Source organism: Benincasa hispida, chromosome 5, assembly GCF_009727055.1.
Source record: "Benincasa hispida cultivar B227 chromosome 5, ASM972705v1, whole genome shotgun sequence".
Taxonomy (NCBI): domain Eukaryota; kingdom Viridiplantae; phylum Streptophyta; class Magnoliopsida; order Cucurbitales; family Cucurbitaceae; genus Benincasa; species Benincasa hispida.
Genome location: NC_052353.1, coordinates 50,606,456 through 50,634,177, shown reverse-complemented (window position 1 = coordinate 50,634,177; position 27,722 = coordinate 50,606,456). Strand labels below are relative to the sequence as shown.

Sequence of the window (27,722 nt, the reverse complement as noted above, 5' to 3'; positions counted from 1 at the left end):
GCCTCTTTCACCACTCTTGCACATTGTAGAGAGAAAAAGGGGAGAGTTACAACTTCCTCCCTAAAACTGTTTTTTTTTAATAAAAATAAAATTAATAGAGATTAGCTGTTAATAATAACTTTATATATATGTGTGTGTGAATATATATATATACTATAATTATATACTAATTGATATGATAACTACTTTATCATATAATATATCATTAAATTATATCAAATATAACATATAACCTATAGTTTAATATTGCATCCAATACAATATTAAACTATAGGTTAATTCTCTCAAAAACGATATTTAACATAAATCTTATTTATATTAAATTTAATTATAGAATCCAATTCACATAATTAATATTTGAATTATATTCAAATACATTATTTCCTCTCATTATAATGTATCAAATACATTATAGTAATTATATCATATATAAATAAAATTTAATTAATTATATCATATATAATTAATTCCCTCAATTAATTTGAACAATTCAAATTAGTCCAAAAATTGATTCTCATGAATTCCTGTTGAGCTACCGAGGGTACCTTTTGGGCTTGTAACTTGAAGCTTTAACGGTACATGAATAATTGAATAAATTCTTTAATTGAATTATTCAACTGGCGGACACTCCAATAAAGACTGTCAACTGTACTCTTCGTATTACATGTATATTTATGTGTCCATTGGATAACCAATCAACAATACTGTGGCCCTTCACAAATTGCTTGTAAGTACAACTAGGCCATACTTACTATTTTGCCCCTGTAGTTACATGTGTACATGGGTTGGGTTGAGAGTATTTTTTGGACCAATCCAAAAATTCGGATTGGTTTGATTGGCAACCCAAATGACCCAAATAAAGTTTCCAACCCAACCCTTAAAATTCGGGTTGGGTTGGGTTGAGTTGTCGGGTTATAGCTTATTTTTTTATTTTTAATGAAAAATATGTAAATTTATATACAACACATGACTAATAACTAAAATCTTATAAAATTAAGATGCTAAATACCAAATATCTATGATATTTATTGTAAACTTTAAACAAAGACAAATATCATAACAATTTTAAAAGAAAAATATTAAAAATTCAAAAATTAATCAATACAAAGAAATCAAACTTTAAATAAAGAGGAATATATATATATTTATATATACAAAATTCGGGTTAGTTTGGGTCAACCCAAATTTTTTCTTAGCCAACCCACAACCCAACCCAACCAATAAAAATAGAAAAATTCAACCCAACCCAACCCAAGAACAAAACTAACCCAACCCTACCCTTACATTTTAGGTTGCGTAGTCCGGGTTATTCGGGTTGTCGGGTTATTTGAACACCCCTACCCATTAGTTGCACTCCCCTCACTGTAGATATATTATATCACTTGATATGACCATGATCAGTAAGTTATCCCTTCACAGGTTCTTCGTAATAACGGTTAGACCAAAAGTTATTTTACCCCGAGATTACATCTTGTTCTTTAAGTCCCACTGATCCTCTAATGAACAATTAGTTAATCACTAAACCGAGTCCCTCTCGGGCCAATGAGAGGGTGGGGCCCCTTGTTCAAAACCCAGAGTCAGCACCTAAGGGAACAACCTCTCTACTATCCCTAAAAGCAGGTAGGAGTGAATTCCTCTTGCACCCTATGTCCTCAGGTATCTATCCGGTCTTACCCCTGAAATGGGAGGTTATTGAGTTAGCTTTGTTGAGCCAACTCTCACTCATGTAAATCTAAGGATAATCCCGAATAAACAGAACTTCATAGTTAGCTTAGGATTAAGGTCAAGTTACCTAGGTCATCGCTTTGAAATAGTCAGTCTTAAATAGTAAACGACGTTATAAATTAAGAGTCACTTAATTCTTGGTCCGATCTTATGCAAACTCATTGTATAGGACACCCCGCTCCTCATGTCAATACATGAACGAATCAGGATCACTTCGTTTGTAGCACTTTACAATAAATTGTAACAAATACAGAGTGGACCCCATCCAATAGTGTTACCAAAATAAGACACCCAACCTTATTCGTATATTGTAGATCATTTTGACTATTTACTCGAACCTAGTCCACTCTTATCTCTCCACATAAAGTTCAAGTACTCATGTAATAGTCATGGATCTTTTAGTTTATTGGATTTATTTCTAAAACGAAATAAGTAATTCATATATTTAATAACAACTTTATCGGTTCACAGAATAAGTTTATTGTTTACAAACTACGAGTTTTAAGACATAAAACCCAACATATTCAATAACAGTTTTATTGAATAAACGTCAATAATATCTTTGTTGTAAAATAAAATATGTTTAATATTACAAATTGCAAGTTTGATACATACAACCCAACAGAGTTATAATAATGTATTGGAAAAATTACCTCATAATTACACCCCTAAACTTTAAATTTGATCAATTACCTCTCTAAAGTTTGATAAGTGTTGCAATGAGTCCCTTGAGTTAAAATTTGGGTAACTCACATGTGCAGGGAAAGGGCAAAATTGTACGACTCATCTTTCTTCATTCGTTTTACTGGAGAAATTGACGAGATTGAGATTGAGATTGAGATTGAGATTGAGATTGAGATTGGGCTTGGGATTGAATCAAAGGAATGGCGGATCTGATTCTTCTTCATTAGCGATTGAGGAAAGTAAAACGGAGCCAACGATTGGAAGAATAGAGGTGTCGTCCAACGATGAGAATCCACCAAGAGAAGGCGAGATGAAAAAGAATGGAGTCGGCCATTGAAGAGGAACAAAAACTTTGAAGAAGTTCCAATAGAAAAATAATATTTTGTACAATAGTGAACTTTTCTTATTGTTAAAGTATCATTTTGCTCAATACCAACAATAAATGTTAGATGATATATAATTAAATTTACATTCACCTTTGAACTTAAACTTTTGGATCAATTTATGATTTAAGATAATATCAGAACGTCCAATATTTCAAGCCCACGAAGGAGTGTTAGATGATATGTAACTAAATTTACCTCCACTTATAAGTTTAAACTTTTAGTTCGATTGATGATTTAAGAATACACACTCTGTAAAATCAAAAGTCGACCGAAAAAAAAATGAAGTTTTGGAGTTAATCTGAACCAAAACAACCTAAAAATTGATGAAAAAACATTACATTCCTATTATTTTTTGGGCATGTATGAATGCTAACAGCCAATTTGGTGTGCCATTTTTTTCCAATAATTTCAAGGATTTTTCCATCACTATCAATAAACCTGAAAAAAAAAAAAAAAAACTAAAAATCTAGTGAGAGTACCCTCCGTCAGGATTCTTTGGTCACTTCATCTTCAACAAGGAAAAATTCTTCAAAACGTAAATTATTTTTTTTTTCATATAACCATTTTGTCCTTCCTTTAATACTCAAATTTAACCAAAACGTAAATTTTTTTTTCCTTTCAGACGTGTGAGTTACCCCAATTTTAATTCAATAGGTTGATTGCAACAAGTATCAAATTTTAGGGATATAATTGGTCAAATTAAAAATTTAGGGATGTAATGACTCTGGACAGACCTTATCTTATCCAATCATCTTTGAAAATTCCAATCTCTGATAGATAGATTCATCTCAATAATACACGTTCTTATGATTTAATTATAATTACTTATTAGAACTTTTGGACGGATCACAATAATTGTAAACAAATCCCTTATTGCAGATTTTTCATCTCGGATTCAAAACTGCTATTCATAATTTTTAAAGAACAAAATCGTTCGTTTGGTTTTACATCTGCCAGTTGCACAAAATGGGCATGTCCTCATCCTCCTAACACAATGAGATAAATGTGGATGCTACTTGGGGGAAGAATCCTTCTTCTATGGGTATGGGAATTGTATGTAGAAATTGTAAGGGTTTATTGATAGGGTTGGCATTTTCTTATTCATCATGTGCATTAGATCCCCTTTTATTTGAATTGATGGTAACTTGCGAAGGTATTCAAATGATAACAAGGTGGGAATTCACAAACATAATCATCAAATCCGATTGCATAGATGCAATTAACCTGATAAATGGAATATCATTCTTTCACACAAAAACTTAATGCCTAATTTCTAAAATACATGAAATATATAGAGACTTCAACTATGCCTCTTCTTTCCATGTTAGAAGACATTTAAATAATTTTGCTCATGATGCATCCAAAAGAACTCATAGTTATCATGTTTTAGGTAGGGATGGCAAAATTCTCTGCAAGGTCAAGTCCCTGACCTGATCGAGGCAGGGAATCTCCGGTTTGACTGGAGACGGGGATTTAAATCAGTCCCTAGTCGGGGACGGGGAGGGGATCCCCACCTCGCCTCCGATCCCCGTCCCCACCCTAATTTTTTTAATTGTTAATATATATATATTGTTTCAGTTTTTTTCCTTTTTAATTTTAAAAATATAATATAATAAATTTAATTTTTATTAATTTATAATAAAAAACATGTAAGGTTTAATTTAAACAACTATATGTAATAATAATACTAATTTTCTATATAAAATTTACAATTTCAATATAAATATTAAATTTAGTTAATTTCAAATAATAAAATAAAAAGTGGGAATTTTTTTCGCGGGAATTCCCGACTCCGATCTTGACTCCTAAAATGGGGAATGGGGGGGATGGGGATGGGGAATGCATCCCCGCCCCGACCCCGTTGTCATGCCTAGTTCATGTGTTTGGTGTAATAAATCCCATTTGTGGGCTATTTCCTTAAATAGCATTGATGTATTCTCAAATAAGTGCTCTTGGGCTTAATGAAGTATATTTTTTTATAAAAAAAAATTAGGGATGTAATTGTAATCAACAACATACTTTAAGGAAGGTTTATGTCATTTTTTTCTAATGTATTTATAGAGTTGATTGACTTTGGTTGTCCTGTTGGTTTCCAGAGTCATTTTAGGTTAATTATATAACCTATTGATTGAGGGCGTGCTCGATTTTATGTTTAGCTAAAGTCGGTCACAACCTGGACGAGCATCTCCTCTTAAGTCCATTTTGGTCTTAAAGCAATACTTTGGATTGGCATACATGGAAACATGCCTCATTAGCTATTTTGCTAGGTCGAGGCTGAGGATCCAATCATGTAAACTTGAGTTTTGACCGGAATAAATCCTCTCCTTTAGGCTCAAAATGAGCTACTTTTGGCTCAAACCTTACCGTTTCTTAATCTTGTTGTTTCTATTCTTATTTTATATTGTCATTCGGTCTAAAATTATCCGAAACAATATATATATATATATATATATTAACATGTGAAACCAAGCTGTATGATACGAACCAAGATTGTAATTTAACATCCATTTTATTAAAACTGTTTTGTTTTACTTATTTACAAAGAAACGAAGTTATGTTAAACCATTTCCCTCCCTCTACAGATTACAGACATGAATTTAGAAAAAGATCTCAACTTTCAGAAGAAAATCTTAAATAAATCGAACTTTACCATTTGGCCAACCTCTCCTCTTTCAAATTTAGGCGTTTGCGTATCGTTGAACCCTGCGCTGACCGTATTCGCCCAATTTCTACTCGCAAAGACCACGTCTCTGTTGTTTCTTCTCTGTAAAAGGGTTTGCCACTTGAACCTTTGTCGGCCCTTGTTCGTCTTTCTTCTTCAGGGCCCTGAAATCTGCAAATTACCCTACTGATTATGAATCCCAATTCGACCCTTTTCTGATTTCTGATCTTTCTCGCGGCTTTTATCGGCTAAGAATCTCGAATTCGTTTGGTGGGTAAGCTTTTTCTTTCTGTATTTGAGTTGGGAAGTTGATGAATTGAGTGGAGTTGATGATTTTCTGGCTGATCTTTGAAGTTTCATTTGCTTCTGTTTGTTACTGAGGTATGAACTTGTAGTGAGGATTTGGGTATTCTGGGATATTGTGTTTTCTTCATTCTTGTTAAAGTTCCGGTTTCATTGAGGATTTGTTCAGGCGATTCTAAGAGATCTGAGTTCTTAGTTCTTAGTTCAGTTGTAATTACGTTGCAGTTGATCTAGTTTTAAACTCGGTTTGTTGTTTGTTTTTTGTTGTTCTATTTCTTTTGGAGTCCGGTTGTGGATATGATGTTTCATTGTTTTGGAAACATGAACTCTTTCTTTTCCCTCCTTGAGTACATTGTAGAAAGGGCTTCTCTGCTATGGTTAACTGCATCAGGTTTTTTCTGGACAATATCCCTGCCTGAATCTGAAATCTTAGTGCTCTTTTCTTATAATTCATATCAGATAGATGATTTTATTCCCTGGAGTTTTTCTCCACTATTCTTATTAGCCCTATTGTAATCGCGTTTGGAATAATTTATTTGTTTTTAAAAACTAATTTTTTAGTCTAAAATGTAGATAATAAAACATAGATACTCGTGGGTGAACAGTGTTTATAAGTTGGATTTTCAGAAATAAAAAACAGAATGGCAAATGGTTACTATACAAGCCTTAATTATTAGATTTCTCATTTCTGAAACTTTTTGCTTCCGAGGTTAAAAGTTAGCTAGGAGTTGACAGTGCTCCTAATTGTTCCAAACACAATTAAATTTAGTGTCTTTCCATGGTTATCTTAGGAAAGTTTTTTTTTTTTTTTTTGAAGGATAAAATATCTTAGTTTTCGCCTTCTATGTGGTAAAATGGCAATTAGGAGTCTCTTTTAGAATATTGGCTATATAGATACAGTGTGTAATGTATTTGTGTTTTTGTATAGTGAGTATATGTACTTATAGTGAAGGTTGATGGTGGTTATTGATTCACATTATCGTTCTTTTTTTTTTTTTTTACAGTAAGATTAATGGGTGCATCATCTGGTTCCAATATGCATCACCAGCCTGCATCAAAGATGATTCCCATACGTCAACAGCCACGGCCCGAGGAACTCCAAACCTCCCTTTCATTAGTTTCATCAGACCCCCGACTTTCACCTGAGGTACCCAGATCTAATTCTGACCAAGTTCAAGAGTCTCCTGCTGAGAGTGCCAGTTCTCAGGAAACTTGGCCTATTGGTGATGGAGTGATGGGAAAGAAGATGGAAAATGGAAAGGCAGATAATGACTTTGTGGAGCAGTCAGTTGTTCATCGTCTTTCTAGTGCTGACAAAATCTCCCTTCGTGACATAGCAAGAGACAGGATTGAGGTAATAGCAGAAAAGATGCATCACTTACCGGAGGATTTTCTAGAAAATTTGAAGAATGGCCTTCGAGTTATTCTTGATGGAAATGGCGGTGCACAACAGAGAGACGAGATTTTTATTCTGCAAAAGCTTGTTCAGCGTAGAACTGATTTAACTGCAAAAACGTTGATTAGAGCTCATAGGGTACAGCTTGAAATTCTAGTTGCTATCAATACAGGAATTCAGGCCTTCTTGCATCCAAATATTAGCCTCTCTCAGACTACGCTTATTGAGGTTTTTGTGTATAAGAGATGTAGAAATATTGCTTGCCAAAACCAGCTTCCGGCTGATGATTGCACTTGTGAGATATGTACCAGCAGAAATGGTTTCTGCAATCTCTGCATGTGTGTAATATGCAACAAGTTTGATTTTGAAGTTAACACCTGTCGTTGGATTGGTTGTGACTTGTGTTCTCATTGGTCTCACACTGATTGTGCAATTCGTGATGGAAAGATCTGCATGGGATCCTCGGTAAGAATCGGGACAGCGCGATCTGAAATGCATTTCAAGTGCCCAGCTTGCCATCGAACATCTGAGCTACTTGGTTGGGTTAGAGATGTTTTTCAACATTGTGCACCTTCCTGGGATCAAGAATCTCTCATGAAGGAGCTTGATTTCGTCAGCAGAATTTTTCGTGGAAGTGAGGACCACGGAGGGAGGAAACTTTTTTGGAAATGTGAAGAACTCAAAGAGAAAATGAAGAGTGGAGCTCTGGAGTCTGCAGCAGCATGCAGAGCAATATTGATATTTTTTCAAGGTACATCAATGATATGGTCTTCATATTTTTGGTTTCTCTTGATGATCCTTTGCTTTGGAATAACTTTTGTGCGTGAGAGACTGGTAGAGGGTGTAGATTCAGTTCCGTAAAGAGTAACTGTCTAACTTAAATACATTGGTTTCATTCTTTACTTTTAAGAGTGTGCATGATGATATCATTATCCGTCCTCAAGATGCTTGAATTTTCTGTTGATGAATTCACTAGACAGCTACTCTATTAAATGCTTTGGGTTTCAAAATGGCCCTATAGGATACAAACAAGTATAAAGGGAAGAAGATTTTCTGTTGGAAACTTAGAAGTAGGCTTGTACCTTTTGCGAAAGCTCGAAGGGCGAGATCTTTTAGCTTATTCTTTTCCATAGTTGCAAGAATTAGTTATATGAATAGCATACCTTTTGAACAATTTTTTCGAAAAATATAGTTTTAGTTTATATAAACTGTCTCTGGGGTGCTGTTTCTGTAGAAGTAAAAAGAAAGTTTCCTGGACACTGCTCTTTGGTATGCCATGAATGAGCTGAGATTGATATTGGAGTTCAAGGAGCAATCCACTCCATTTGAGAAGAGCTTTTTTGGTTTTAATTCCCCCATTTATCTGGGTAATTGAGCTATTTTCTAGCTATATTTACTTGATGGCTTTGCAGTTTTACTAGTGATAGTAATAAAAATCTGATGTCCTTGATCTTAATGAAGAGAACGAGACAGACTCTATGAGTAGTCTTGAAAATGGGGAAGGAGCAACATTAGCGGCCCCACAGGAAGCATGCAATCGAATAGCTGAAGTGGTGCAGGAGGTTATAAGAAAAATGGAAATTGTTGCTAATGAGAAGATGAGAAGCTGGAAAAAGGCTCGCATGGATGTTGAAGCCTTCAACCGTGAGGTTGAAGATAAGGCCAAGGAAGCAGCTGAGATAAAGCTCGACAGACAGAGAAAGAAGCTACAAATCGAAGAACTGGAAAAAATCGTTAGACTTAAATGTGCAGAAGCTGATATGTTCCAACTTAAGGCCAACGAGGCAAAACGAGAGGCCGAGAGGCTACAGAGGATTGCTCTTGCGAAAACAGACAAATCTGAGGAAGAATATGCTAGCAATTACCTGAAACAACGTCTGAATGAGGCTGAGGCTGAAAAGCAGTATTTGCTTGAAAAGATTAAGCTACAAGAAAGTTCCAGAGCTTCACAGAGTAGTGGTGGGGCTGATCCATCTCAGATGCTTATGTATTCAAAAATTCAAGATCTACTCTATAATGCCTCTAAGCCTGACTCAGCTAAATGAATGAGAATTCTTTGGGATTCATCCCTTATGAATTCTAAGGTCTTGGGAGCACAATGACATGTAAATTAAAATGTTGCAAATTATGTTGCTTTGTTGTCTGATAATGTATGGAGCTGTTTCTCACTGGATCTTCAGGTACTTGTATCGTAAACGTAATTGAGTGACTTGTTGCTTCTATCATGTCTAACTTAAGTAGATTGTTTATAACAAAAGCATAAATATATTTTATGATGAAGTCAACAACATTACAGCAAAATACTATGCCTTATTAGAAAGATTACTTAAAACCAGGAGCTATTATCTAGAGAATGACTGACAAAGCTGGGTATTTATTTGAATGAACTAAGCTATGTTGATGGGAGGTGGATGGATTCAGTGCAATGGACGGTTCTTCTTCATTGCTGCTGACTGTAAAGATTTTGCTGCTTTCTTTTCGTTCCGCTGAACTATAGTTTCAGCTGAACTCTGCTTGGCTGGTAAAGTATCTGAAATGGAAGTTTTATCATATGTGATAGTTGAGCTTATGCCATGACATCTTATGGATGAGGTTAAGCACACGTTTGGGGTAACAATTCGTGCATTGTTCACACACACGCCCATCTTTCTGCAGTTGGTTATGCTGATCATTCTGTTTGGGATGCTTGATGGAACCAAGCTGCCATTTGGGAAGTGTAAAAGATTGTTGAGCAGTAATGCTGTGGGAACAGAATGGCTTAGAACAAAATCTTCTAGTCCGTCTGGTGAGATTGCAGCTAGAGAAAGTTCCTGATCGTTGGGCATGAAGAAGGTTATATCTGAGTTTTGCAAGGTTTTATGGGAGCTGTTTAAGATATTGAGTAGTATGACAAAGCCATGGTAAGATTTCAATCTCATCTCGTCCATGGCTACCTGCAGGTCGGTTTGGTTGATCGTTGTAGCCTGAGCTTTTGCGACTAAGAAGAGAAGAACGAAAAACCAGGGAGCCATTGTAGATCAGAAGCTCAATGTGTATTTGAAGTGCAGATACTGAATAAATTACTGAGATTTTTGGTGAATTTATAGCAGGACAAGCAGGTTTTAGCCATTTGAAGAAGGTGCATGGCTTGTGTTTTTCAGAATGCAATTTGAACAATGACAGTTAGTTGAGAGAGGAAGTTCATGCCTCAAGATGCTATTGTTCTTTACCCATTTTCTTGCAATAAAAATGCATTTTTAGAACAAAATGGCAGCTTTGCAGAAAAAAACCACAAAAAAGGAATGACATTAGGAATCTCATACCAAAAGTAAAAGAATGAGAAGTTCCACATCAGCAAAATTTTGCTCCATCCTCAGGAATCACAGCCAATTGGGTAAGAACAGGTTTGTTCCCATATTTGGGAAAAACCCAGTTTTTGTTTGTTATTTTAATGAGATAATATTCTGCAATAACAAAGTGAACAATATACAATGTAAAGTGGAAATCATGATAATATTTCTATATCTAACATAATCCTAAAAGAGGATGCTGCTTTTCATGCTTTCTTATTATATTCACATAAAAACAACTGAAGAAGAAAATGACTTAATAATACTCTTCTGTAAACCACCCATTAACACTGTAAAGATCCTCTGCCCTCACATGCCAAATTATTTGTCTCACTTTTTGCAAGTGACCAAAGGGAGAAAATTAAAAGGAAAAGAAAAGATTATATAAAAAATACTCTGTTCATCTTTCAACTACACATACTTATCATTATGATTATCCATTAAACCTGTTTTATTTGCTTCCACTTTGTTAGAGGAAAAGTTGCCATGCTCTATAACATTATGCACATGTTTGAAACTCTTCTAAAAGATTTTTGTCAACAAAATCCACATTCAAATCCTGCACAAATGATTACAATGAATATAGCTATTTATTCATTAACGTTGCTAAAATGACCATAGCTTAAGTAGCATAAAATACATTCTCTCAACCAAGAGCTTGGAAGTTTGAATTCTCCCAGGTGGATATATAAAAACATTTAAGGAGCATTTTAGGTGCTAGTTTCTTTGTTATAATAGTCTGTGTTTGAGGTGCATATTACTATTTTATTAATGAAAATGAGAGAGTATGAGTAGGAAGTGGTAAACAAAGAGGATCTGAAATAGTAATATCGTAGTTAATGGTAGGTTATAAATCTTTTCCCAAAAAAAAAAAAAAAAATCAGTCCTATAGTACTAATTACACTTTCATTTGGAAAAATAGCAAAACAAGGAATTGTATTAACTTATAGCAAAATGCATGGGACACATGTGTATCCATATTTGCTTAATCCGAAAATGTCCCTAACATCTCCTTTAATTACACTGTAATTAATCCAATAATTTTGTTAATTATACTCTAATTAATTTATCAAATACACAATTTTGGTTGTTTTGGTTTACTTTATGATAGATGAATTTTCTCTTTTTGGATATTTTGACATTATTTTGGTTTTTAGTTTTAAAATCCTCCAAATTCATATCTAAGGAAATTTAATCTTCGAAATTTGATTTAGATTTTGAAATTTCATATTATATTACTTTTTTAATGCCATCTAAATCATACTATTTTAAGATGATTTTTATCAATATCTTTATTATGTTTTCTTTTAAATTATTTATAAATTGTTTATATCATTGTCTTTAATAGAATTTCGTTTTAAACATAAAGAATAATAGATCTATCTCGTTTCTCACCGGTTCTCCTTATTTTTAAATTTGACTTTATCATTGTATTTATTATAATTTGATTTTAAACATAAAATATAGTATTTAATTCATAATTACTTGTTTTTATCAACGAGATCAACCTCATATTTCTTTTAAATGAGACTACAAAACGACCATGGTCAACTATCAATTAAGAGTCCATCAGCTCTTTCATTGTTCTTAATCTCTCCCTTTGATCAACGATTAAGGATTCTATTCAATGGTATTTGGGATGAAAGAACAATTATCATGACTTTTAGACTATAAAAATTTTTATCACTGCAAACATATCTTTTAACCACTTTGTTGATTTGATCCAATGTAAGCTTTTTCCTACTTTTAAATATAGTATATATTTTTCGTTTAACCATGTATCATGATGGTTGCAACAATTTTAATGTTATTAGGATCGTAGAGGACAAAGATATATATAATTTCACTGTAAATGCCTTGAATAGCTCCTTTAATTTCCTTGTAATCAATCCAACAACTTCGTTAATTACACTCTAATTAATTCATCAAATTCACAACTCGGGCTCTAACGATTTCTATTCAAATATTCAACGTGAATTAACTTCCTCTTTCCATGCAAATATGTTGGCGAAAATCTCGGTTCTTAATTTGAAAATGCTACTAATTTGTATTTAAAAGATCTTCAATCTTCAAATGTTAATTTGAATTTTCAAACCTCATATTATATTACTTTTCCTAAATTTGACTTTTTTCATTTAACTTTGTTTCATTTGGTTTGAGAAACGTATTTATCCCCCCACCCCCCACCACGCAAACCACCTTAACCCCATTTTCCCTTCTTCACTAACCTACAACCAGCCACTGTCAACTACTATCCACTGACAGTTATTGTCGTCAACCATTGCATATCGTCGACCGTCGATTTCATCGATTGACGTTGCTCGTTGTAACCAACCTCTGCAAACTCGCTACCTATGTCAACATCCGTCGATTGTCTCTAGAATGTTGTCGTTGCTAGTCATGATTGGTGTCACTAAGTATTATCACTGGCCACATCATTCGAGGTTAGAAGTGATTGATGCAAAAATGATTTTTACTTTTATAGAAGATGAATCTAGGGTTCTACATTTCTTAGCCCATTCAAAAGGTAGGTTGTTAATTTTGTTTAGTTTTAATTAAAGTGTAGTTAATAATTTTTCTTAATGAGAGTTTGTAACATCTCATTTGCATGCTTGGGTACTTTGGACTTTTGCAATTTCAAATTTATTATTATTTTAATTCATTTTGCCATTTTTACAAAAGGAAAGTTGGTTTGCTATTTTTCGAATGAAAATTTAACATCTGTTATTTCTCTTGATAGAGAAAAAAAATGAGTTATAATAGTTGGAAATCTCAAGGGTTGATAAAAAAAATAAAAAATAATAAAAATTAAAGCTTCATTTGGAAGATTGGCAAAAAGATTTCAAAATTATAAAAACAACAAAACAAATTTATATAGTAGAAAATACTAATTAGTAAATGACAAAACTGAAGGATTGTGAGCTCCATAGCGAAGCGGGATCGATCCCAATTTTAAAATTCACAGAGAACAAGAATTATGCATAATACAGAATTTACAGCATGCTATACAAGGAGAAAGAATTAGGGTTTGAAGAATTAACTTACCCTTGAAGCCAAAAAGTCTTCATAAATTTCTTCCCGATTGGTCACGAACTCTTCCTACAGAAACACGAACAAAAATCAGCAAATTCAACTTTGGACACCACCACAATAGAACCTCATATTCTCCGTAGGATTGAGAATTAGTAGGAGTGTGTGGGCTCTGCTATGATTTTCGGAGAGGAAGATAAAATTTGAGAGAGGAGAATATTTTTTTTGTGCGTTCCTTAAGAGTGAACCAGAGCACCGTGTAAAACACTGGAAGAAGATAAAAAAATCTTCAGCCAACTTCCCACCCCACGTCTAATTGAGAGAAAAACTAGGGGAATGAGTTATAACTCACTTCTTAAATTAAATATAAAATTTAATTTAATAAACTATATTTGTGTGTTATAACTAACTTATCGTATATTGTATGTTAAACTATATGTTATATCGAATATAACACGTAACATATAGTTTTTATATTGTATCAAATACAATATAACCTATAGTTTGTATTTCTCTCAATAATGCATGGTATTTAATATAAATCTAAATTATATTAAATTTAATGGTATGAACCTCATTCATACAATTAGCATTTGAACCATATTCAAATATTTAATTCCTCTCAAAATAAGCTTTATATTATAATGTATCAAATACATTATATTAATTATATCACATATGATTAATTTAAATTAATTGTAGCATATATAATTAATTCTCTCAATTAATTTAAATTAATTCAAAATTAATTCTCAATAATTCTTATTGAGCTACAAGGGGACCTTATGAACCTCTAGATTAAAGTTGCAATGTACTTGGATAATTAATTAAACTTCTTTAATTAAATTATCTAACATCTGTCAGTCACTCCACTAAAAACCCACAACTGCACTCTTCGCACAAATATCTTTCTGTCCATTGGATATAACCAGTCAACAGTACGATGATCCTTCACAAATTGCTCGTAAGTATAACTGGACCAAAATAACCGTTTTTCCCCTATAGTTACATCTAGCTTATTAAGTATTATTGATCCCTCTAATGAACACACGCGCCACATTGTTCGAGCCCCAAAAGCGGCTTTTAAGGGAGCAATTTATCTACTTACCTCGACATTAGGGAATAAGTTAATTCCATCTTATGTAGCTGTGTTTCCAGCTCTCCAATCAGAAAAATCCTCAATATGGTAGGCTTATTCAGTCGTCGATCTGGCCATTATCATCCATACAAATCAAATGACCCCCTTCATAGGTAGAAGTTCACAATTCACTTAGGATTCAGGTCATGTCATCTATGGTCATCCTGGTTGAAATGTAAGTATCTATTATTTACGATGTTATATAATGAGACTATTCATTTCGTGGTCCAGTCTTATATAAACCTCTTTGTATAGAACACCCCCGCTCACATGTCTCTACATGAATAATTAGGATCGAATCATTTATATTACTTTACAACAATTGTAACATCTACAAAACAGGTCGTATTTGTAGTGTCACTAGGATAAAGTACCTAACATTATCTATCTACTATAAACCATTTAGGTTATCACTTAAAGATGATCCACCTGTATGTCTCTCTATATATGTTTAAGCTAATGAAGAAAACCTTGGATGTTAATTTATTGGTTTTGTGGGTTAATGCTACTAAATGTCAAATAAAATACCTCATTAAATAAATAAATTATGTATACAATACAATTACAAACTATAGAATCTACGAGATTTAAGGCATCAATCCAAACAAAAACTACCCTAAAACAACAAAATTAAGTACAAACGAGAATGCAGTGATACATTTCTTTAAAAACAACTAGAATTCCACAAATACATTATATCTAAACATTCTAGAACCACAAATACACAATATCTAAACATTCTAGAGGCAAAAATTAAAAATCACCCAATATGGTCCTGAACTCTTCCAGGTGCCTATAAAACGTGTGTCTGCGAGTGAAGATGACGACCAGTGGTGGGGTCATTAGAAACTTATGGATATCTACAACGATGGACTTCCTCCAAGGTGAGAAAGAGCAAAGTTGATTGTACTATGAAGTTGTTGTTGGAAAGTGAGTATTTGAAGAATTGCAACTTTAGGACGATGTGACTATTGGAAATATGATTGCATTTGACATCAAACCAATTGTAGGAAGTTTCATCATCTTCATTCCATGTGACCATTTTGCTCAAACGATCTTGAAAACCAACTACAGTATCAATCCCAGAACATCATTGTTGAAAGCGATGTTCAAAGTAGAAACAAGAGCAAGAAACATGTGTGCGAGCGAAAAAGGTCAGCAACCTGACGAGGGTGGTCATAGTCATGACTATAGAATTCAAGAAATGGTTGCTAAACCAACGATTGTAGACATGAGATTGAGGAGGAGAAAAAAAGATTTTGGGGGGCGACTAAGTGATGAAGATGAAGAAGGTGAAATTTAGGATTTTTTGTTATCTTATTTTAATAATGATAATGATAATAATATTGATATTAATATTAAAAATAAACTAAACAAATATATATATATATATATAACAATATGTATTATAGAATAATAAAAAAATATTTAGATACAATTGAATTTGTAACAAACATTTAAACAAATTGAAAATTTGTTAGATAAAATCAAATTAAATAATAAAAGATAGATTCAAATATAAAATGAAGAAAAAAATCAATAATTTTTTGTTTATTGTAGTTAAACATAGTTAGACAAAATCTAATTTGATAATAAAATATAATTCGAGGGAGAAAAATCAGGAAGGAAGCTCATATATTTACAACTACATTGTATTCATAATTTCATTTTCATTTAAGCTTTAATAATTACATTGTATTTATAACTTCATTAACTACAAAATCTACAAAAGAAGCCTAACTTCTTGTAGAGATATAGTAAAAACAAGATTGCAAAAGTGAATACTTATTTGTTTGTCAAAAAGATAAATTAATGGTATTATAATATAATAAGATGATAATAAATAAAAGGTGATTACAAAAATACAAAAAATGATAAAATTTAAATGAAATATATAATTTGTTAGATGATAATTTAAATAAAATATTAAGTAAAATTCTAATCGGGATAAAATATTTTAATCTGAATTTGAAAAAATAAAAAACAAATAAAATAATGTAAAATCCAAAAACATATTATTAATTAAAATCAAAATGATGATAAAAAAAAAAATAAAAAATTGATTAATTCTGAATATTTTCGGAAAATGATTAAATCAAATCTAGACAGGTAGATATTTGAATCAATTAGAGGGAGAAAAATAAGGAAGAAATTAGTTTATTGTGAATCAATTCGTGGAGTGGTTATCAAAATCTAATTTAAATATTTAAAATAAATTCCAATTCCAAAAGATGGCGAAAATTACGAGATGATGCTTATTTTCAGTTTTGAAATTGGATCTGTTAGATTATAATATGATTAATTTGGTTATTAATCAGTCTCTCCAATTACATTGTATTATTAATCAAGCTCTCCACTTACGCTATATTTATATCTTGTTATTAATAATGTAAACCTCTAAACTTGTTTTACTAGTTAATTAATTTTAAGTTCTCTTAATTATGTGTAAAAGATGTGTATTGACATTATTGCAAAAGTAAGTTAAGTAAGTTTAATGAATGATGAGTTTGTAATGTTTAAGAGAAGGAAAATCTTCTAAGTGTGGAATATTGAGCTCTTGGGCGAGGTGGAAAAAAGTTAAAAATTTAGAGAAAGTAGAGGACTCCATGCATTGGAGCTATGAGGCGCCATGCGGCCAAAGGTCCAAGGAGGGGATGTTATGGCTAAATACAATAATTTGGTATGAGAGAAGTATGTGGCCAACCTCGTATGCCAATGTTAAGGGCTAGGTTGATAAACGAGGCGACATAGGATATGACGATGGGTAGAAGTATGCGTTGATCAGGAAAAGGCTAAAGTGGTCGCAAAGCCATGCAGTGAAGTTAAGCTGAGGAGTTCAACTTAATTAACTGGTAAGTAAACCAGGTGGCAGTCTTAAAGATGTCAATTGAAAGAGAAGTATGCCAGGTGGCGTTTAATTAAGCTGGAATGTCATGCAAGCCTAAGTATAAATTAACATGATGAGAAAGGAAAATGGTCTGCTAAAAGTTTTCTTATGCTTAAGGGAAAGAGTACTACTGTCATCTGAAGACTTAGAAAGTGAGTTCTCGACAAGCTTGAAGGAAAATTGGAGGATTCCAATCAACTCAAAGGGAGTAATGTTCAATTTCTAAAGTAAGTGAAAGTTAAAATGTTTATGAGCGAATTCATATAAAGGAGTTTAGCTAAATGAATGTTGGGATTAAAGTGATAAAATTTGGAAAATTGAAATTTGAAATGATGTGGTGGATGAATAAGCAGGTAGCTGCATATGAAGAACAAACAAGCAGCTGACCAAGTGATGATATGCGTTGATGCGTAGATAAAGAGTTCACAACTAAGGCGCTCTGAGTACGCTGCGTAGTAGACGTTCATCGCATAGGCTAAAAAGGTGTTTCAGTGCTTATTGAGCATCCTGAGGAAAGATATCCAAACTTCCAGCTAAGTTATAAGGTAAGATGGCTAAGGATATTTGATGCGGTGAAGATGGGTTATGATGCGTTGAACCTAGTAGTGATACAACGAATTACTAATATGCGATGAAGTTAAGTTTATGCATTAAGCTCAAAAGGGAGCTAGTTATACTGACCAAGGGACCTTTCCTTATTTCAAGACAAACGCAAATAGGAGAGGCTTACAGCCCATTGGATAAGTAGCTTAAGACAGTGAGTGACTAGTTTTCAAAATATTTGTTAAGTGTTTTACTTGTGAATTTTCAATGCATAATTACTTTTACTTTAATGTTCAACGCGTGCTTTTAGTAATGGGAATCGAGTTTAATGCATGATTGATGTTTTAAAAAAGTTTTTATATGAAATTTCCATGTGTTCCACTTGAGTTTTCATGCCATGACTTAGCATTTAAATGAGTTATTTACTGATTCTTGTAAGTTTGACAAGCATGCTATTTAATGATGTTAACATGTATGATAATATAAAAACCTACTCCTAAGCTTTGGTATCGAAAGTATGATAAGGCACCCAATTATATGACGATTCTTGCTACCAAAGGTATGGTAAGGTAAGCAAGATCCTATTCAGTTCTATGTGCACGTAAGACTTATGTTATCGACGTTGATGAGATCGAGCAAAAGGGCTCTCTCTCAACTAAAGTTAGTAGGGATTGAGCAAAATGGCTCTCCCGCATGTTCAGACAAGGGAGTAGAGGAATTTTACAGGATATATTGATGAGTTTAAAATAAGGTTTTTATGTTATGTTTTCTTTATTTCCTAATTGTTATTTCTGAACACTGGTATGTTAATGAGAATGTTTTTATTAAGTTGTTTATACTATGAGTTACGAAGCATGTTTTCTTAAAGGAAGTCACTCATTAGGCTTCCAGTTCACTTTTTTTTTTTTAATGTTTTCCTCCTCAGGTAGCGGTCGACGTCCCGAGGCCTAGTAGTTCTGCCAGTCAGCCACTTCTCAGACCCTCAGAAAGTTTGAAGCTTAGGTAGCTCTTCATGGTTTGTCGATCTAGGTTTTATGTTCGTGACATGGGATCAGGGTAGAGTTTGCATTGAACAAATGTTGTAAATAAGTTGGTTTTTCTGAAACTGCTAAGTATATTAAAGTTGATATTCTGATTAGTAGTCATTTGTGTGCTTGGAGCTATTGCTGAGATTATGTGTTAAGTTCTAGAAAATTATAAACTGCTAATCATGTTTGACATACAGGTTCACATGAGTATGTTGGCAGTAGTTGTCGTAGGAGGGTTGGCAACTGCTATCTTCACATCTCTTCACGGATTAAGAGGATAATCTGGAGAGGAGTGTGACAAATAAAGCTCTACACTTATATTGTATTTAATATTCCAAACATATGAACCAACTAAGGACAAATCAGGTATTATCAAAATGTCAGCTAAAATAGTGACTAAATATGAAATAAGTATAATTGAATCTAATAACATATACAAAATAACTTAAACCTTCAAAAATATGAAGAAAAAGAATATATGGTTAATTTATTAAGAATATGTATAAAATAATAAAAAAATAATTCAAACCTTTGAATAAATTTAAAATTTGATAATATATGGACATTTAAAATATAAATAATTAATTCAAGTGAGATTAATTCGAAAAGTGGTTAAAAAAATCTAAATTAATAATAAAATCTACAGAAACGTTAACTAAGGGAGAAAATCGAGAAGGGTGATTATTTTGGGGAAGGCAATTAATATTAGTGTTTCAAATGAATCGATTAGAGGGAAAGTGGAGAATTAAGGCATCATCAATTACCTTGTATACAGAACCATGTCATTGTTTAAGATTCTACACTTACCATGTATGTGTAGTTTCATTAATAACAAAAGTTACGAACTAGACAAGGGTAAATAGATATTTGAAAATTCACGGCCGTGTGCATGTCATGTGAGTTGCCATAAATCTTATTATCTGTCGATTTTACCATTTTTCAAAACAAAAAATCCTAAAATCTGCCATTCGCTCCAATTCGCCAAATATTTAACTATTATGATTGGAAGTCCAATTATTAATAGGCTACACTCCACCCAATTAAAGTTGGAGGTCCAAACGTACCCTTAAGGATTGATTTAGAATGACTAAATATGCTTATTGAAGTGCTTTTAAGCGCCATAAAAGGCCTTGAAACGGTTAAAAAGTCATTCTAGACGGGTTGTGATCATCATTGCATAGATTTAATTTTCTATATCTTCTACCTTAGACGTTCAAATCTCTCCATTTATCTTGAAATGAATAACAAATGTACCTTTGATTTTGGACTTTTATGGTTGTCATAAGTTTATTAGGCTAAAGGGTCATATATTTCAAAGTGCTTCTTCATAGACAGCACATTCAACAACTCCAATGGATTAAAAAAAAAACATGAAGCTTAAAAGTCAAATAAAATCTGAAGTAAAATAATGAACTTTGGTAAAATAGTGAGCTCTTATGTCATTATATATGACTTATATTATGCACAACATTTGTAAAATCAAGTACTAAAGTAAAATAAAGTATATGCATACTTAAACTAGTCTGTATTTATATAAAAAGAGATTTAAATATTATTTTGATCTTGATACTTTTGGATTTTGTTCATTTTAGTACTGTACTTTTAATTTTTGTTCATTTTAATTATTGTACTTTGAAATATGACTATTTTGGTCCAATTATTTTTATTTTTAAGGAACCAAAATGAATAAAAATTACAAATACGTGAATAAAAAATAAGTACTTAAAAAAAGACAAATAAATATTTTGAAAATTTAAAAACAAAAATGAACTATTTTTTTTTTAAAAAAAAATCAAAATAGTTTTTTAAAGGGAAAAAAACAAGAATTGAATATTGGGTTAGAAATAGAATAGAAGCGGCGATCCAAAGAAACCGTAGAAAAAGGAAACAGAACTTGATTCGAATGTTCAAGTTGAGCTTTCACGGGACCCACTTCCCTCTGATCGCCGATTCTCTCTCACGAATCGCTTTTTCTCTTTTCTAACGGATAATTAACGCCGTCCCACCCGATTTTTTTTTTAAATCAGTTTAAATCTCATTTCCATCTCTCGAATTTTATTCTATTTTGATCACTAAACTTTTAAAAAGTATTTATTTTAGTCCCTTACAATTAAAAACTTGTTAAAACTTCAACGAAAATGTGAGGCAGCATATATTTTTGGGCTCTAGATGTGTTGAATAAGATTGATATGAAGTAAAATGTCAACTATCAATGCACCAAAATAGTGAACGATCAAAATCTTGAACAAAAAATGACTTTCATTTTACCACCATATTCAATACAAAATCAATTTATTACCTTGTTCAAGATTGAACCCGTAAATTTTTTTAGCGTGGTTAACTTATTTGGTAGTTTAGTTATCTAAATACAAGTTATCTGGCTATTTTGTTTAAGAAGTTGACAAAATTTTAATAGCAAGAACTAAAAGTCAAAATAGAATAATATCCAAAATTTAAGAACAAAATAGGATTTAAATCTTTTAAAATTATATAGAAAATAAATAAATAAAAAAAAAGAAAGTAAATTAATTTGAAGTATTGAGTGAGTGCCATCCAGCTAAACAAGCAATGTCCACCCAAAAAAATTATAATATTTTACTTCATCTCAGGGAGAATTTGAATTGATAAAATAAACCCAACTTTTAACTCCTTGTTTAGTAATCATTTTATTTTTTGTTTTTGTTTTTAAAAATTAAGTCTATAGACATTACTTTCACTTTAAAAAAATATATTTTATTATATATTTTTCATCCATTATTTAAAAAACAGAGCCAAATTTTGAGAAATAAAAAACAGCTTTCAAAAAGTTATTTTTGCTTTTAGAATTTGGCTAAGAATTCAATCATTCTACTTAAAAATGCAAATCGTGGTAAGATATGTAGATGATATAGACTTAATTTTAAAAAAACAAAATGGTTACCAAGGGCTTTGGTTTTTAGAGCAAATTTCAATTTATATCCCTAAACTTTAGGGGTTGTACCAATTTAAATCACAAACTAATAATTTTATTAATATAAACCCTGAACTTTTAGGATTATATCAATTTAAACCCCAAACTAATAATTATATCAATTTAAATTATGAACTTTCATAAGTATATCAATTTAAACCCTAAACTTTCATAATTGTATCACTTTACATTAGGATTTGGTTTGAAAAGTATCCAACAAAACATTTATTTTTTTTTCAACCAAACTTATGTAAGTTTACAAGTTTAATTGATAAAATTACAAGTCTTACATTGTGTTTATCCATATGAAACATAATGAAGGGTTTAAATTGATACAACCCTTAAAATTTAGGGTTTAAATTGATACCATTATTAGTTTAAGGCTTAAATTGATACAACCCACTAAGTTCAGGGTTTAAACTAATACAATTATTAGTTTGAAGTTTAAATTGATATAACTCTCAAAGTTTAGGGTGTTAAATTGATATTTTCCCTAGTTTGTTATCTGGTCCTTCAATTCTAACATGTTACACATTTAGTTCTTAAATTTTGAGATTGATTTCAGTTTAGTTTATAATTCTCAAAATTTTACAATTTTATCTTCAAGATTTGAGTTTTGTTTCAATTTAGTCCATAGACTACAAAATTTGTACTTTTAATATCAATTTTTCATTAAATACTTATTTTCAATCATTAACGTTAATGTTTATTAATTAATTTAAATGAATTAAAAGAAATTAAATTTAATTAATTATAATGAATTATAATTATTTTAAGGAAAATTTTCAAAAATAGGAAAATAAGGGAAACTATTTACAAAATAGCAAAATTTAATTTTTTTTATAAAAATTGATAGAAGTCTATCAGTATCTATCAGTTATAGATATTGATAGAGATCTATCATTGATATTATGAGATAGATGTTGATAGAAGTCTATCAATATTTTTTTTTTATCCCTTGAATCAAAGTCACAATGGCCTGAATTCATAAAGAGGAGAGAGAGTAAGTGTGAGAGAGAAAATTAGAAGGAATCATACGAAAAGAAAAAATTGTGCTGCCATTATTGTTGGTCCATAGAAATCTTCATTGGAAGAAGAAATTTATTCAGTGGTGGGACTCATTTCATTTCTTCTATCCTAATTAATAATTAATGTTGGACATTATAAAAGATTAATTTTATGTATAATATAAACTCTAAATACTTTTGCTTTTGTGTCTAATAAAATTATGAGTTATTTTTTCTTTAATTATAGGTTAAAATATAAATTTGACTCTATATGTTTAAATTTGTTCAATTTAAGTCATTATATTTTCAAACGTTCAATTTTAATTATTGCATTCTTAATCAATCTTAAATTTATTGTTCTAAATTTATTGTTTTTTTTATCGAATTGGTAAAATAATAATATTAATAATTTTCTTGCGATTGCAATAAAATATAATATGTGAATATGTTATCAAAATTTAAATCAAAAGCCTAATAAATAAAATAAAAAAATTAAAAAGAATCATTAAGAAACAAGAAATATGGACTAAGATTTCTTGAAAATATTAAATTGAACAAATTCAAAATATAGAGACTAAAAATAGTATTTTAACTTGCAATATATTATCTTTAAGAGATCGTGTTTAGGCATATAAAACTCATGTTTATTTTATAGTTTTCAACACTTTACCTGTAAATAAACTATTTTACACCGACAAGTTTTTCTTATTCCCTTCCAAAATTGTGGGATTTCATTTTCCCATCTCCATCAACTTTTCATTTTTTTTATATAATTTCATCCTGAATAAAAGTTATTTACTTAATTGATTAATATTAATTTTTTTAAAAAAAAAACTAATATAAACATTTATTTTAATAGATCAATGATAATCTATTAAAATATTTACTAACTTATTTTTATGATAAAAATTTATTAAATGAATGCATTACTCTTTTTATATAAATAATTAATTAATTAGCTAACAATATCTTTAAAAAATATATATTTATTAAGGTGAATTTTAATTTGGTCTTTCAGTGTAAACATATAAAATTTTGTTAGTATTTTTATTAATATTCTTTATTTAACCTATCATATTTGTATCTCATTTTTCACTTTTTATATAACATATGATTTATTAAAATTTATTTTTTTATATTATTTGATTAAAACTAAAATTACTAATGTTGAACTTAATTAATTATAAAAATGATTAAGTATTAGTTTATAATTAACATCACGTTCATTTAATATATTAATATGTTGGTTTTATTAATTAAGAATCAATAATAATTTTAATTATACATTATTTGTTTTTCAAATATTTATAATTAAAATTGTTATTGCTTCTTAACTAATTAACTTTTATCAATATATTTAATCATATTACTTTTTAATTAATTAATCTAGTACAATCATATAAGATTGTCATGATTAATTAAATTAAATACAAACATAAATTTTGTTCATAAAATTCTGATAGCATTTTTCATGCACAATCAAACACAGTCATCTTAGATTCTCAAACATCGACATCCTTTATTTCTAAGTATCTACAAAATCTTAAATCAGACGGACCATAAGAAGCTTATAAATGTTCATATCACATATGGCTTGTTTTTCATTTTTAATTTTAACAAATTAGGGAAATGAAAAATAGTGGACTATATAATCAATAATGAATATACCAAAATTGACATTTTAAGTGCATGTTGTGTTTTATAGCTAAACATGCATCTATCTTATTCATATTTGATCCATTTTTATCTTTACAAAAATATCCCATAACTTTCGGTTATTCTATTTGTGTCCCATGGGAATAAAGATGAGATATGATACTTGTCGACTTAGGAAAATAAAGGGTTTGGGAAGAAAAAAAAAAATTAGTGAAGATTAATGAAGTGAGGTTGATAATAATAATTAATTAGTTGGCCAATTACTAACTTTAAAATAAATCTCATGAAATTTTAATTTTATGTCTAATAAATCTCTAATATTTTAAAAGTTCTTAACAACTTCTTAAGCTATCAATTTTGAATTTTAAAAAATGCTTACTAGATACTTAAACTTTTGTGAATAAATTCTCCTATTTTCAATTTTGTATCTAATATGTAATTGACTTATTCGACATCCACGTATATATACAATAAACATAGTTTTGAAATTTTAGAGTTTTATTAGACATAAAATTTAATTTTATATATAATTATTCCATCATTAAAAATTTGAATATTAATTAGGGGCTTGTTAGATATGAAATTGAAAGTTTAAGGATCTATTAGATTTAAACTTTAAGTTTAGAAACTGAATCGATAGATAAAAATTGAAAACTTAGAGATGTATTATAGACACTGTTGAAAATTTATTAATTAAATAGATACAAATCTAAGAGTCGAGAGACTAAATATATAATTTAATAAAAAAAAAAAATCAAATCATTAGTGACAAAAGAAAAAGTTAAGAGAGCAAAAAGGCAATTATGTTCCCAAATTGCATTTTTTTTTTAATAGATAAAAGTGGGTAGCAAATTGCATATTATCCCTTACCAATTTTATAATTATACCCATGGTACATATGATAGGAGGATATTCCAAAGCAAACTCACCTCCTTTTTTGGGCCCATAAAATGGATTTTCAAGATTGCTTCAACAAAAGGAATACTTCAACCATAATGCTTTATATTTTTGTGGGTAAATTTAATCTTTATCAACCATACACTTCCCACTACCCTGTGCCTTTTCCCTCATTTCATATAAAGAAATAAATTTAGTCCAAACAGTTGTCCAATAAAAAATTATCGTATAGTAAATAAAATAAGTATGAGATTCTTAAATAAAATCTTCAAACTTGAAAAAATATTTTATTAAACTAGATTGATTATAATGCTGTCTTGAAAATAAAATATCATTTTGGTCCTGACTCTTCATAGTAGTTATTAGATTAGTTTATTGTTATTTTTTTTTTTTAAAAAAAAAAACTCTATTGAGTCTTTGAAAATTATAAATTTTGAAAATATATTCACATTGTATCTTTTTTTTCAATGAAAATTATTATTATATTTTACTATGTGTTGATGATAATGGTGATAACAACTCATACTAACAATAAGGACTAATTTTAAGATTTATTAAAAGTACATGGACTAAACTTGAACATTTGAAAATATAGAGACTGAAATAGAATTAGATTCAAGTACATAAACCAAAATGATATTTTAAATTGACGATTATGTATTTAAATAATTAATTTGTGTTTAATCTCAATTTCTTGTTCAATCATTTACTTTTTAAATATTATAGCTAATTCGAAGTTAGTTTAATAAATAAGACATCAATTACTATCTTAAATACCATAATATAAGTCTTACCTAAAGTAAATCTAAAAAAAAATAGTTTCCAAAAAATGTTGTTGTTTTTTTAAATCAAAACTTAACTAATAATTCAAAATTATAATTAAAAATGTAGGAGAAAGAACTAGATAAATTATGAGTATATAAATAATATGGAATTAAAAATGTGATCACTATTAAATAAGAAAGAGCTAATAATTGACATTGTATAGTGTCAACTTGAAAATAGTTAACTAATTACAACATTATAATTAGTTAAAAAAAATTAGATTTTCGCATCTCTGTTTTTTTAATAAAAATTGGAGTCGGGAGAATTTAAACCAATGATCTTTTGATCTGAGTACATACAGATGTCAGTTCAGCTAAATTCTTGTTGATTTCGCATCTCCAATTTCACATAGTTGATTAAAAAAATGGTACATCTTTATCGAACAATTGATAAAAATATATATTCTCAACCAAAAAATCAAAATTAATCGAAACTCAAATTCAGCCGTTCAATGGAATGAACTAATTGTGATTGGAATATCAATCAACAAATATTAATATTTATTAATATTTAAAAAAGTATGGCTAATAGGTCAAAACTCCTCCCAATAATAATCAATTATTTGGATGGCTTCAAAATTCTATTCTGTTGTGATTGACATTTTGTCACTTTGAATGAATTGTAAACTCCTCGGACATATTTATCCAACTAATTATATTGTTACGAAGGTCAAACTATTAAATTAAGTATTAATTATATAGTTTCATTTATGTATTGAGATTTTATCAATCTAGTTTTGTTCATTTAATGTGCAATTATTTTCATTGCCACTTTGATAATTCTTTTTTAGGAAATTAAATTATCATTTTGATAAGGGTAATTATTTTAAATGAAAAAATATTTTTAAATATAGTAAAATTTTATTAATAGATATCTATCAATGTCAGTGATAAACGATTCTAGATGCTAGGCACTGAAAGATGTCTATATCGTTGATAGACAGTGACATTTTGTTATTTCGTAAATATGTTGGTTAATTTTACTATATTTGAAAACAATCTTTTTAATAATTGATTATTGAAATGGAAAAAAAACAATAAATTTTTAATACTTTTATCAAGGAAATTATATATAAATATATAATTACTTAAAAATTTAGTTGACGAGACAAATGAAATTGACTAGAAAAAAAAATTGAGTACAATATGTTCAAAATCAAACTTCCATTTAGTAAAATTACAATGGATTAGGGAAAGGGAAAACAAAATACTCTCTTTCTCAAGACCTATTTTTCATTTTTTATATTCCATTTATTTTTTTAATTCAACCACGATTA

The 27,722-nt window shown here is 30.1% G+C and overlaps 2 protein-coding genes across 4 annotated transcripts; one reads left to right on the top strand and one right to left on the bottom strand.

Annotated features, from left to right (window-relative positions):
- Positions 1-5,369: 5,369 nt before the first annotated feature.
- LOC120077860 (OBERON-like protein) lies at positions 5,370-9,376 on the top strand. Of its 3 annotated transcripts, none has more exons than XM_039031940.1 (3): positions 5,370-5,838; positions 6,765-7,907; positions 8,618-9,376. In XM_039031940.1, exons 2-3 carry the CDS (start codon positions 6,773-6,775, stop codon positions 9,199-9,201), a joined length of 1,719 nt encoding a protein of 572 aa, XP_038887868.1. In that variant the 5' UTR covers positions 5,370-5,838; positions 6,765-6,772; the 3' UTR covers positions 9,202-9,376. The 3 variants fall into 3 exon arrangements, with proteins under 3 accessions (XP_038887868.1, XP_038887866.1, XP_038887867.1); XM_039031938.1 differs by having other exon boundaries at positions 5,371-5,731; XM_039031939.1 differs by having other exon boundaries at positions 5,372-5,727.
- A 169-nt stretch (positions 9,377-9,545) lies between these two features.
- On the bottom strand, positions 9,546-10,654 carry LOC120077861. The gene has a single exon (XM_039031941.1). The coding sequence runs from the start codon at positions 10,165-10,167 to the stop codon at positions 9,574-9,576; it is 594 nt and encodes a 197-aa protein (XP_038887869.1). The 5' UTR covers positions 10,168-10,654; the 3' UTR covers positions 9,546-9,573.
- Positions 10,655-27,722: the final 17,068 nt, after the last annotated feature.